Here is a 12,509-nt window from a genome sequence, read left to right as displayed (position 1 = left end):
TGTAGCAGAGCTGAAGCTGTCGTGGGAGCCATGGAAAGGTAAGGATGAGGTTGCTTTATTATTTTACTTTTATTGCAGGAGATCGTTGGCTTCAGCTGGAATGGGCGTGGTGGTAAGTATGGTTTAATTTAGAACAATAAAGAATTGTGTGTTTATTTCAATTAAAGGACTTTTTCTGGGTGTTGTGTTTTTTTAAATACTTTACTAGAAATTCATGGTGGTCATGTCTAATATTGGCGTGACCCCATGAATTTTGGGCTTAGGGCCAGCTGATAATGCCAAGCTGGCCTTAACCCCTTTATTACCCAGTGAGCCACCGCACCAGGGCCCTGGATGAGTTGGGTACAGCGCCAGAAGATGGCGCTTCTATGAACGCGCCATTTTCTGGGGCGGCTGCGGACTGCAATTTGCAGCGGGGGTGGCCCAGAAAGCTTGGGTCTCCCTGCGCTGCGGATTCCAGCCCCCAGCTGCCTAGTTGTACCTGGCTGGACACAAAAATAGGGAGAAGCTTCACGTATTTTTTTTTTTTAATTATTTCATGAAATTCATGAAATAATTAAGAAAAAAAGGGCTTCCCTATATTGTTGTGTCCAACCAGGTACAAATAGGCAGCTGGTGGTTGGGGGCAGCCCGTTCCTGCCTGCTGTACCTGGCTGGACACAAATATAGTGCGAAGCCCCACGTCAATTTTTTTTAAATCATTTCAGGAAATTCATGAAATAATTTAAAAAAATTGATGTGGGGCTTCGCCCTATATTTGTGTCCAGTCAGGTACAGCAGGCAGGAACGGGCTGCCCCCAACCACCAGCAGCCTATTTGTACCTAGCCGGACACAACAATATAGGGAAGCCCTTTTTTTCTGAATTATTCCATGAATTTCATGAATTTAAAAAAAAAAAAACGTGGAGCTTCGCCCTATTTTTGTGTCCAGCCAGGTACAACTAGGCAGCTGGGGGCTGGAATCTGCAGCGCAGGGAGGCCCAAGCTTTCTGGGCCCCACCCGCTGCAAATTGCAGTCCGCAGCCGCCCCGGAAAATGGCGCGTTCATAGAAGCGCCATCTTCTGGCGCTGTACCCAACTCATCCAGGGCCCTGATGCGGTGGCTCACTGGGTAATAAAGGGGTTAAGGCCAGCTTGGCATTATCAGCTGGCCCTAAGCCCGAAATTCATGGGGTCACGCCAATATTAGACATGACCACCATGAATTTCTAGTAAAGTATTTAAAAAAAACACAAACACCCAGAAAAAAGTCCTTTAATTGAAATAAACACACAATTCTTTATTGTTCTAAATTAAACCATACTTACCATCACGCCCATTCCAGCTGAAGCCAACGATCTCCTGCAATAAAAGAAAAATAATAAAGCAACCTCATCCTTACCTTTCCATGGCTCCCACGACGGCTCCAGCTCTGCTACATCGAGATGACAGGCTGGACCGCAGCAGAACGCTGCCATCCATCCTGTCATCCCGCAGACACTGAGAAGCGCAGGCATACTTCCACTCCTCAGTGTCTGGCTGTGACGGCATCCAGATGAGCCGACAATGAACTCGGCTCACCTCATGTACGTCACTGACAGCGTGGGAGAATTCTCCTGCACTCAGCGCTTCAGCGTGAGAATTTTCCCACGCTGTCAGTGACGTGCATGAGGTGAGGTCATGTCCCATGAACTCGGCGCACCTCATGCACGTCACTGACAGCGTGGGAGAATTCTCACGCTGAAGCGCTGAGTGCAGGAGAATTTTCCCACGCTGTCAGTGACGTGCATGAGGTGAGCTGAGTTCATTGGACATGACCTCGGCTCATCTGGATGACGTCACAGAAAGACACTGAGGAGCGCAAGCATGCCTGCGCTTCTCAGTGTCCGCGGGATGACAGGCTGGATGGCAGCGTTCTGCTGCGGTCCAGCCTGTCATCTCGATGTAGCAGAGCTGAAGCTGTCCTGGGAACCATGGAAAGGTAAGGATGAGGTTGCTTTATTATTTTACTTTTATTGCAGGAGATCGTTGGCTTCAGCTGGAATGGGTGTGGCGGTAAGTATGGTTTAATTTAGAACAATAAAGAATTGTGTCTTTATTTCAATTAAAGGACTTTTTTCTGGGTGTTTGTGTTTTTTTTAAATACTTTACTAGAAATTCATGGCGGTCATGTCTAATATTGGCGTGACCCCATGAATTTCGGGCTTAGGGCCAGCTGATAATGCCAAGCTGGCCTTAACCCCTTTATTACCCAGTGAGCCACCGCACCAGGGCCCTGGATGAGTTGGGTACAGCGCCAGAAGATGGCGCTTCTATGAACGCGCCATTTTCCGGGGCGGCTGCGGACTGCAATTTGCAGCGGGTGGGACCCAGAAAGCTTGGGTCTCCCTGCGCTGCAGATTCCAGCCCCCAGCTGCCTAGTTGTACCTGGCTGGACACAAAAATAGGGCGAAGCGCCACACATTTTTTTTTTTAATTATTTCATGAAATTCATGGAATAATTAAGAAAAAAAGGGCTTCCCTATATTGTTGTGTCCGGCTAGGTACAAATAGGCAGCTGGTGGTTGGGGGCAGCCCGTTCCTGCCTGCTGTACCTGGCTGGACACAATTATAGGGCGAAGCCCCACATAATTTTTTTTTAATTATTTCATGAATTTCCTGAAATAATTAAAAAAAAATTGACGTGGGGCTTCGCACTATATTTGTGTCCAGCCAGGTACAGCAGGCAGGAACGGGCTGCCCCCAACCACCAGCTGCCTATTTGTACCTAGCCGGACACAACAATATAGGGAAGCCCTTTTTTTCTTAATTATTCCATGAATTTCATGAAATAATTAAAAAAAAAAAAACGTGGAGCTTCTCCCTATTTTTGTGTCCAGCCAGGTACAACTAGGCAGCTGGGGGATGGAATCTGCAGCGCAGGGAGGCCCAAGCTTTTTGCCCTCCCCCCCCCCCCGCTGAAAATTGCAGTCCGCGGCCGCCCCGGAAAATGGCGCGTTCATAGAAGCTGGATGCTGTACCTGGCTGGCATACAAAAATATGGCGAAGCCCACGTCAAAAGTTTTGGGAAAAATTTATTAAAAAATAAATAATAATTTAGGGACTGCATCTTTATTAAGTCCTCAAATGTCATTTAGTGTTAAAATAAAGGATTTATTTAAAAAAAAAATGGCGTGGGATCCCCCATAATTTTAGTCTCTAGCGGAGGTTAAGCAGACGGCTGGGGCAGATGTTTGAAGCCTGGGAAGGGGGTAAAACCCACGGAGCTTCCCAGGCTACTAATATCAGCCCCCAGCTGAATACCTAGCCTTTACTAGCTATTAAAATGGGGGACCCCCCAAAAAAAAATGACGTGGGGTCCCCTCTATTTTAATAGCTAGCAAAGGCTAGGCAGACAGCTGGGGGCTGATATTAATAGCTCAGGAAGGGTGCCATGAATATTGGCCCCCTCCCAGGCTAGAAACACCAGCCGTCAGCCGCCCCAGAAATGGCGCATCCATAGGATGCGCCAATTCTGGCACTTAGCCTCGCTCTTCCACGCTGCCCTGGTGCGGTGGCAGGGGGTAATAGTGGTGGGGTTCATGTCAGCGCCAGCTGCCATGAAGCCCAGGTTAGTAATGATGGCCGTCTATATGACACCCCCATTACTAACCTACAAAGTGTTAAAAAGAAAAAACACACTACACCCAGAAAAAAATAATTTATTTGAAATAAAACACCATTTTATTTAATTCTTAGTTTACTAAAAAAAAAATAGTTACCTGTCCACGTTCCTGCGCTGATCTCCCATGCACAGCTGTCACATCTGGAGATGGTGACAGCTGTGCATGGCTGCTGTAAGCTCACGCTGCCGGGAACACGTCCGCTCCCGGCAGCGGGAGCCACTGACTGAGGTCACCGGAGTGCATTCAGGCAGCGCAGCTCCGGAGACCTCCTTTACGGCAGTGCTGTACCGTGGGAATTTCTCACGATACAGCAGTGCCGTAAAGGAGCTAACCGGAGCAGCGCTGCTTGAACTCCGGTGAACCCTTACGGCCCCGTCATTCTAGCGGCGGCAGCGGTTCAGAGCGGTCACATTCTATGTGGCTGCTCTGAACTGGAGATCTTCGTGGGACACTCGTGGACTACTACGGAGGGGTAAGGATAAGGTTGTGGTTTATTATTTTATATTTTATTACAGGAGATCGATGGCTTCGGGGAATTAGGTGTCTAGGTGAGTATAGGTGTAGTTTTTTATTTTTTACTTTATTTTAGGTGGCGATCGGCGGGGACAGGTAATGTATGAACTAATTTCTTTTAGGTAACCACTGGCCACCAATGACATGTATTTAACATTTATTGGGGACACAGTAGGGCAATTTAAATAGCAGGATCAGGCTGATGGGAACTACTGCTCCCATCGAGCTGATCCTGCTGGCAGGAGTGGACGGGGGACAGACATAGGCCGATGGGAGTAGTAGTGTCACATCGGCCTATGTCTGCCCGCACACACACCCGCACACACACCCGCACACACACACCCCGCACACACACCCCGCACACACACCCCGCACACACACACACCCCGCACACACTAATCATGACGGGTCTGGGAGGTGAGGCTGACCTGTGCGGCCGTGGGAAAGTTCATGTGAGTTCATGCAGTCAAGCATGAACTCACATGAACCCTCTGAGGGCACCGCGGCTACTTCAAATGAACAGCTGATCGGCATCACCTGATACCTCAGCTGTTCATTTGAAATAACCGGCGGGAAAGCGCAGCACAGAACGGGAAAGCCGGCGGTGAAGTCTTTTCACTGCCGGCTTCCCCGCCCGGGTCCTTCGCTCCTTGGTGCTGCGCTCCCCGCCCGGTCCTAATTTACGATCGGGATGGGAGGTGGCGAGGGGAGCGGAGGATTGGGGTGGGAGGCTGCGGGGAAGCAGTATGGGGCTGCGTGATTGTTTAAAAGCCGGCGGCTTTTTACCGCGCGCCGGCTTTTAAACAATCAGGAGAATTCTCCCCCGCTGGGATGGCATTCTGATGACAAGCTGGATCGCAGCTGAGCGCTGCCATCCAGCTTGTCATCCTTCAGAGACACTGCAGAGCGCAGGCATTATGGGAACTTCCGATTCCGGTATTCGATATTATAAAAGTATCGGAATTAAGTATCGGAATTCCGATACAGTGAATATCGGCCGATACCCGATATTTCAGTATCGGAATGCTCAACACTACTGTTTACCCAACATTACATCTTGTACTTGTAGGGGCTTTTTTTGTGTCAAAATGTGTCATTTCTTTCAGAGCGAGATTAAATTTCCTACAAAACCTGATCCAACAGCCCTTTGAGGTTATTAAATTATGTGCACACGGAGTACTGACATGACAGTATAGCTCTTTAGGTCAAAATGTGCGTGAGCTGAATCCTGATAGACTTTACTAGAACAGTCTCACAACAGCAAAGTTTATCGAGATTTGTTACCAGACTAACATTCTAGGAGTCTATATATGTAGAGTTGGAGGTGACCTCCAGGGTCATCGTATCCAACCCCTGTTCAATGCGGGATTCACTAAACCATCTCAGACAGATATCTGTCCAGCCTCTGAAGACTTCCATTGAAGGAGAACTCACCACCTCTCGTGGCCGCCTGTTCCACTCATTCATCACCTCACTGGCAAAAAGTGTTTTCTAATATCTAATCTGTATCTTCTCCCTTTCAGTTTCCTTCCATTGCTTCTCGTGTTTCCATGTGCAAATGATAATAAGGATGATCCCTCTACAGTGTGACAGCCCTTCAGATATTTGTAGACAGCTATTCAGTCTCCTCTCAGTCTTATTTTTTGCAAACTAAAGATTCCCAGATCCTGTAACCGTTCCTCGTAGGACATAGTTTACAGTCCGCTCACCATCCTGGTAACTCTTCTCTGAACTTGCTCCAGTTTTTCAATGTTTTTTTTTTTTTAAAGGTTACATTTTAGTTAAGACAATACATCCTATCAGTCATCTGCAGGCTGATCCCTGTACTTCCTATAAAATGACATTCTGCAGGAAAAGCAGAAACCGGACAGCAGAGGACTGGAGTAAAGTTATTTTCCCTGATGAAGCCCCCTTCAGACTGTTTGAGACATCTAGAAGAAAGATTGTCCAGAGAAGAAAAGATGAGCGCTGCCAGTAACCTGCCAGCAGTAAAGCTTCCTAAGACCATTCATGTGTGGGGGCTTTTCCTCCATAGAGAGGGGTTACTCAAAATTTTGCCTAAGAACACGTTCATAACTAAAGGATGGAATCTAAACCTACTCCATAAGCAACTTCTCCCATCATCCGGGATCGATGCGGTGGTGATGATGCTTTTTACGCCATAATGGAAACAAAGTCACAAGGCAAAAGTGACAACTTAGGCTATGTTCACACATCATGTTTTTTTTTAAGTCAATTTTCTGCAGCAAAACTTTACCTCTCTAAGGAGATTTGTTCATGATTTTTCTTGCAGTTTTGGTGATTTTTTTGTGCGTTTTTTTTCACTATTGTTCTGTCTCTTTTTATGCGTGTAAACAAAGTTTAGTGAAAAAAAAAAATTTTTGTCATCAAAAATGTTGAAAAAAAAGTTACCTGGGTTTTTTCTCCACCCATTACTTCCTATGGGTGAAAAAAAAGCTGAACTAAGAATTCTGGAATCTCATAGACTTTACTGGTAGTGCAAAACGCAGCTGAAAATTTGCATAAAAAAAAAAAAAAAACGCTGAAAGAAACATGATGTGTGAACATAGCTTAAGAGGCTCAGTGAGCAAAACATTAACACTTTGGATCCATGGCTAGGAAACTCCCCAGATCTAAAACTGATGGAAAAAAAAGTGAGAATCTGTGGTCAATCCTCAAAAAGAGACAAAACCCCCCAGAAATTGTGATAAACTCCAAGCACTGCTTAGGCAAGAATAGGTGATCATTCAGAAATTGTCCCAGAAGCAGATATCCTGATGCCATGGAGAAGGGCAGAAGTTTGAAGAAAGAATGGTCAACACTGCAAATACTGAGTCTTTACAAAAACTTCATGTATTTGTCAATAAATGTTTAAAAAATAATCTGAAATGCTGATAATTGTACTTCAGTAACCATAGAAATATCCGACTAAGGCTGTGTGCCCACGATGCGTATTTCATGCGTTTTTGGTGCGGAAATTTCCGCAGCGTAAACGCATGATAAACACTTGGTAAGCCTTCTGCCATGGTCCCCTATGCAATTCCACACTTTCAATGTCCATGCTGCGGATTTTTCCGCAGCGTTTATGCTGCGCTCAAAAATCCGCAGCATGTCCATTAATTTTGCGGAAGTGCTGCGTTTTCGCCGCCATTGACTTGCATTAGAACGCGCCAATTCCGCAAGACTGCATCTGTACATGCAGAATCCATGTGTTTCAATGTGCCGATTGTACCCGGGTGTGGAGGACAGGAGACTCTCCTCCGGACCCAGGTACAATAAAAAGCTGTAAAAACAAGAATAAAATTTAAAAAAAAAAAAGGATTATATTCACCTTCCGACGGCCCCCGGTCTCCTTCCCTCTGCTTGCGTGCAAGACTGAAGGACCTGAGGTGACGTCACAGTCATGTGACAGCAGGCCCTTCAGCGCAGTGTCTCGCGATAACCCGGCAGCCAGGAACGAACGCGGCAGCACACGCCGGGCCATCGGAGGGTAAGTATAGCTTTATTTTTTTATTTTTAAACATTAAGGGTCACACTATATAAATCCATGCCGGTTGCATGGATTTATATAGTGTGACCAAGTTGTCAAGTACTTTCCCAGTGATGCTAAAATCGCCTGGAAAGTGCTTGTCAATCCGCATGTATTACGCAGGAAAAACGCATGTACAATCTGCATGTACAATCTGCATGCGTTTTTTCTGCCAGGGAGATGCAGAAATTTTCTGCTTCATTTCTGCATCGTGGGCACATAGCCTAAAGATCTAAAAACACTGAAGCAGCAAACTGTGAAAAACAAAATTTGTGTTATTCTCAAAATTTTTAGCCACAATTGTATATACACAGTGACTGTACCAGCAGAATAGTGAGTGCAGCTCTGGAGTATAATGCAGGATGTAACTCAGGATCAGTAATGTAATGTATATACACAGTGTCTGCATCAGCAGAATAGTGAGTGCAGCTCTGGAGTATAATACAGGATGCAACTCAGGATCAGTACAGGATCAGTAATGTAATGTATGTACACAGTGACTCCACCAGCAGAATAGTGAGTGCAGCTCTGGAGTATAATACAGGATGTAACTCAGGATCTGTACAGGATAAGTAATGCAATGTATGTACACAGTGACTCCACCAGCAGAATAGTGAGTGCAGCTCTGGAGTATAATGCAGGATGTAACTCAGGATCAGTAATGTAATGTATATACACAGTGACTCCATCAGCAGAATAGTGAGTGCAGCTCTGGAGTATAATACAGGATGCAACTCAGGATCAGTACAGGATCAGTAATGTAATGTATGTACACAGTGACTGTACCAGCAGAATAGTGAGTGCAGCTCTGGAGTGTAATACAGGATGTAACTCAGGATCAGTACAGGATCAGTAATGTAATGTATGTACACAGTGACTGCACCAGCAGAATAGTGAGTGCAGCTCTGGAGTATAATGCAGGATGTAACTCAGGATCAGTACAGGATCAGTAATGTAATGTATGTACACAGTGACTCCACCAGCAGAATAGTGAGTGCAGCTCTGGAGAATAATGCAGGATGTAACTCAGGATCAGTAATGTAATGTATATACACAGTGTCTGCATCAGCAGAATAGTGAGTGCAGCTCTGGAGTATAATACAGGATGCAACTCAGGATCAGTACAGGATCAGTAATGTAATGTATGTACACAGTGACTCCACCAGCAGAATAGTGAGTGCAGCTCTGGAGTATAATACAGGATGTAACTCAGGATCTGTACAGGATAAGTAATGCAATGTATGTACACAGTGACTCCACCAGCAGAATAGTGAGTGCAGCTCTGGAGTATAATGCAGGATGTAACTCAGGATCAGTAATGTAATGTATATACACAGTGACTCCATCAGCAGAATAGTGAGTGCAGCTCTGGAGTATAATACAGGATGCAACTCAGGATCAGTACAGGATCAGTAATGTAATGTATGTACACAGTGACTGTACCAGCAGAATAGTGAGTGCAGCTCTGGAGTGTAATACAGGATGTAACTCAGGATCTGTACAGGATCAGTAATGTATGTACACAGTGACTGCACCAGCAGAATTCTGAGTGCAGCTCTGGGATATAATAAAGCATGTAACGTAGGACTCCTACACAAATAAGTAATGTATTTCCAAAATGAATATATATGTTAATACTTACATATGAGTAGATATAACACATAACAATGCAGGTATACTATTGTAAAAGAACTTACATCATATAAGATTACATTTACATCTTGATTTGAGCGTTTACCTCTAATAATTCATCTTCTGGTTGCAAAATGCTAAGTTTAGCCACGGGACCGTCAGGAGCAATGGTGGATATATAATGGTGACCATCAAAGGAGTCCAGTTCTACTCCTAACCTCATGGTGTGTATTGGCAAAAGCTGGCAATAAAAAATATAAGCTATAATTAACCCCCAAAAAATCTGATACATTGACCAAACACCAAAAAAGCAACTTCCTGTGAGAACATCAATTTACAGATACTAAATAAAACCTACGATATAACCAGTCTTACATGTTATAAATTTTTGTTGCCCAGTTATCACCATTTTTCTTTTTTTCCCCATTAAAGGAAACAATCTTCTTTATATTAAAAAGACTGAAAAGTCACAGTTACCTAGTCCTGTTCACACAGCTGATGGTTTGTTGCAATGTAACAGAATAGGCAGGAGCTTTCAGCCTGATGCTGTATAAGCAGGACAGGCTTACCGGCTCATTGTAAATAAGAATTATTTCATTCACTGACAACAATCAATCAGTCCAGAGAAGCCAGGAAATTATTTAAGAATGTGTCAAATAAGTTGTGCAAAATATTTTATGACTTTTTTCATAGCTGGAAGTACACAGTGTACAGAGTCAGAGCAGCTCCGCTCCATACGCGGAGTAATGGCCGTTATCGGCTCCTGTAACTCAGCTCCTATTGGAGTAAATGTGTTCGGAGCTGCAGTACCAGGATTGGCCACTACACAGAGTATGTCGCTGTGGTGTCCTGATTACACCCAGCTGCAGCTCGACCTGCAAACACCTGATTAGTGGTGCCGGAATCCCACCCATCTAATATTCATGACCTATCCTCCCAAGTCATCAATATCCGTGTCCTAAATAATCCTTTTAAATCACATATATATATAAAAAAAAAAAAAAGTTAATTTTTTCCATCTAAAATAAAATAAAATCATCCAGATGCTTCACATTGTGCTACATCCTGAAACCGGTTATTTAAAGAGAAAGTCCTGACCTTGGAATATTTCTGCAGCTCTTCATCATCCTCAATCTTTGTATCCAGATCTACCAACTGCACATTCACAAAGAGAAACAATGTAATTAAATCAATGACTACAGTCATGGAGATTAAGTCAAATATTCTTGAAAGTGAACATTATAAATACTGGAATATCCCTTTATCTCTTTTGCTGCGATAAGTTTCACTTATAGGACGAGAAAATATAAAATTATTAAATTATTTACACCCCCCCCTTCCCCAACCATATACTTTCTGAGACACCCGACCCACTGATCAAATGGGACCCAGCACTTCAGCAATGTAGTAACGGTTCCTGCCAGACACCGGCTGCATCGAGCCTCTTCTCACTGGTTGCAGTGATGGGGTCACATGTATCCGGGCTCCTGGGCTTTCTGCACCTACCAACACTTCATAATCAGGTCCAAGATGCTTCTCCCACTTCGACTTTAATGCTTCAGCCTCTGGAGAAAGGATCGGTTCTGGGAAGAAAGCAATGATTGATTATTGTAGATGGAGAATGGACAGAACACAAGACTAAACCGCAAATAAATCTACACAGCGGTCAGAAGTATCCCTGCAAATAGAAATACACAAAGGCCGATCATGACACGAGTCACTGTGGGCTCTCAGAGTGGAATATATGATTATAATGGTGAAAAAATAACCAGCACCCAATCCTACTAAAATAAGCATGATGTGACTACTATAGTTATATAACTACTACGGGTACATCCTGTATTATACTCCAGAGCTGCACTCACTATTCTGCTGGTGCAGTCACTATGTACATACATTACTGATCCTGTACTGATCCGGAGTTACATCCTGTATTATACTCCAGAGCTGCATTCACTATTCTGCTGGTGCAGTCACTGTGTACATACATTACATTACTGATCCTGTACTGATCCTGAGTTACATCCTGTATTATACTCCAGAGCTGCACTCACTATTCTGCTGGTGCAGTCACTATGTACATACATTACTGATCCTGTACTGATCCGGAGTTACATCCTGTATTATACTCCAGAGCTGCATTCACTATTCTGCTGGTGCAGTCACTGTGTACATACATTACATTACTGATCCTGTACTGATCCTGAGTTACATCCTGTATTATACTCCAGAGCTGCACTCACTATTCTGCTGGTGCAGTCACTATGTACATACATTACTGATCCTGTACTGATCCGGAGTTACATCCTGTATTATACTCCAGAGCTGCATTCACTATTCTGCTGGTGCAGTCACTGTGTACATACATTACATTACTGATCCTGTACTGATCCTGAGTTACATCTTGTATTATACTCCAGAGCTGCACTCACTATTCTGCTGGTGCAGTCACTATGTACATACATTACTGATCCTGTACTGATCCGGAGTTACATCCTGTATTATACTCCAGAGCTGCATTCACTATTCTGCTGGTGCAGTCACTGTGTACATACATTACATTACTGATCCTGTACTGATCCTGAGTTACATCTTGTATTATACTCCAGAGCTGCACTCACTATTCTGCTGGTGCAGTCACTATGTACATACATTACTGATCCTGTACTGATCCGGAGTTACATCCTGTATTATACTCCAGAGCTGCATTCACTATTCTGCTGGTGCAGTCACTGTGTACATACATTACATTACTGATCCTGTACTGATCCTGAGTTACATCTTGTATTATACTCCAGAGCTGCACTCACTATTCTGCTGGTGTAGTCACTGTGTACATACATTACATTACTGATCCTGTACTGATCCTGAGTTACATCCTGTACTATACTCCAGAGCTGCACTTACTATTCTGCTGGTGCAGTCACTATGTACATACATTACTGATCCGGAGTTACATCCTGTATTATACTCCAGAGCTGCACTCACTATTCTGCTGGTGCAGTCACTGTGTACATTTACTTTAATGTCTGACAATAAGCTTCTTAATTCTTTTAGCAATAACAAACAGAATAGTGAGTGCAGCTCTGGAGTATAATACAGGATGTAACTCAGGATCAGTACAGGATAAGTAATGTAATGTACAGTACAGACCAAAAGTTTGGACACACCTTCTCATTTAAAGATTGTTC

At 44.1% G+C, this 12,509-nt stretch overlaps 1 protein-coding gene across 5 annotated transcripts in view; it reads right to left on the bottom strand.

The window, feature by feature from the left end:
- Positions 1-12,509, bottom strand: part of PATJ (PATJ crumbs cell polarity complex component) — a 223,039-nt gene that overhangs the window by 168,235 nt on the left and 42,295 nt on the right. For all 5 annotated transcript variants that reach the window (XM_073643781.1, XM_073643782.1, XM_073643780.1 and 2 more), the window contains 3 exons: positions 10,825-10,901; positions 10,417-10,473; positions 9,425-9,559 (listed from right to left, as the gene is read on the bottom strand). In XM_073643781.1, coding sequence (XP_073499882.1) covers positions 9,425-9,559; positions 10,417-10,473; positions 10,825-10,901 — 269 coding nt within the window. The remainder of the gene's footprint in view (positions 1-9,424; positions 9,560-10,416; positions 10,474-10,824; positions 10,902-12,509) is intronic.

This window comes from Phyllobates terribilis, unplaced genomic scaffold (assembly GCF_046119375.1).
Source record: "Phyllobates terribilis strain yellow unplaced genomic scaffold, ASM4611937v1 Scaffold_8__6_contigs__length_399053987, whole genome shotgun sequence".
Lineage (NCBI taxonomy): Eukaryota > Metazoa > Chordata > Amphibia > Anura > Dendrobatidae > Phyllobates > Phyllobates terribilis.
The sequence above is the reverse complement of the archived record's forward strand: the minus strand, read 5'-3'. Positions and strand labels throughout refer to the sequence as shown.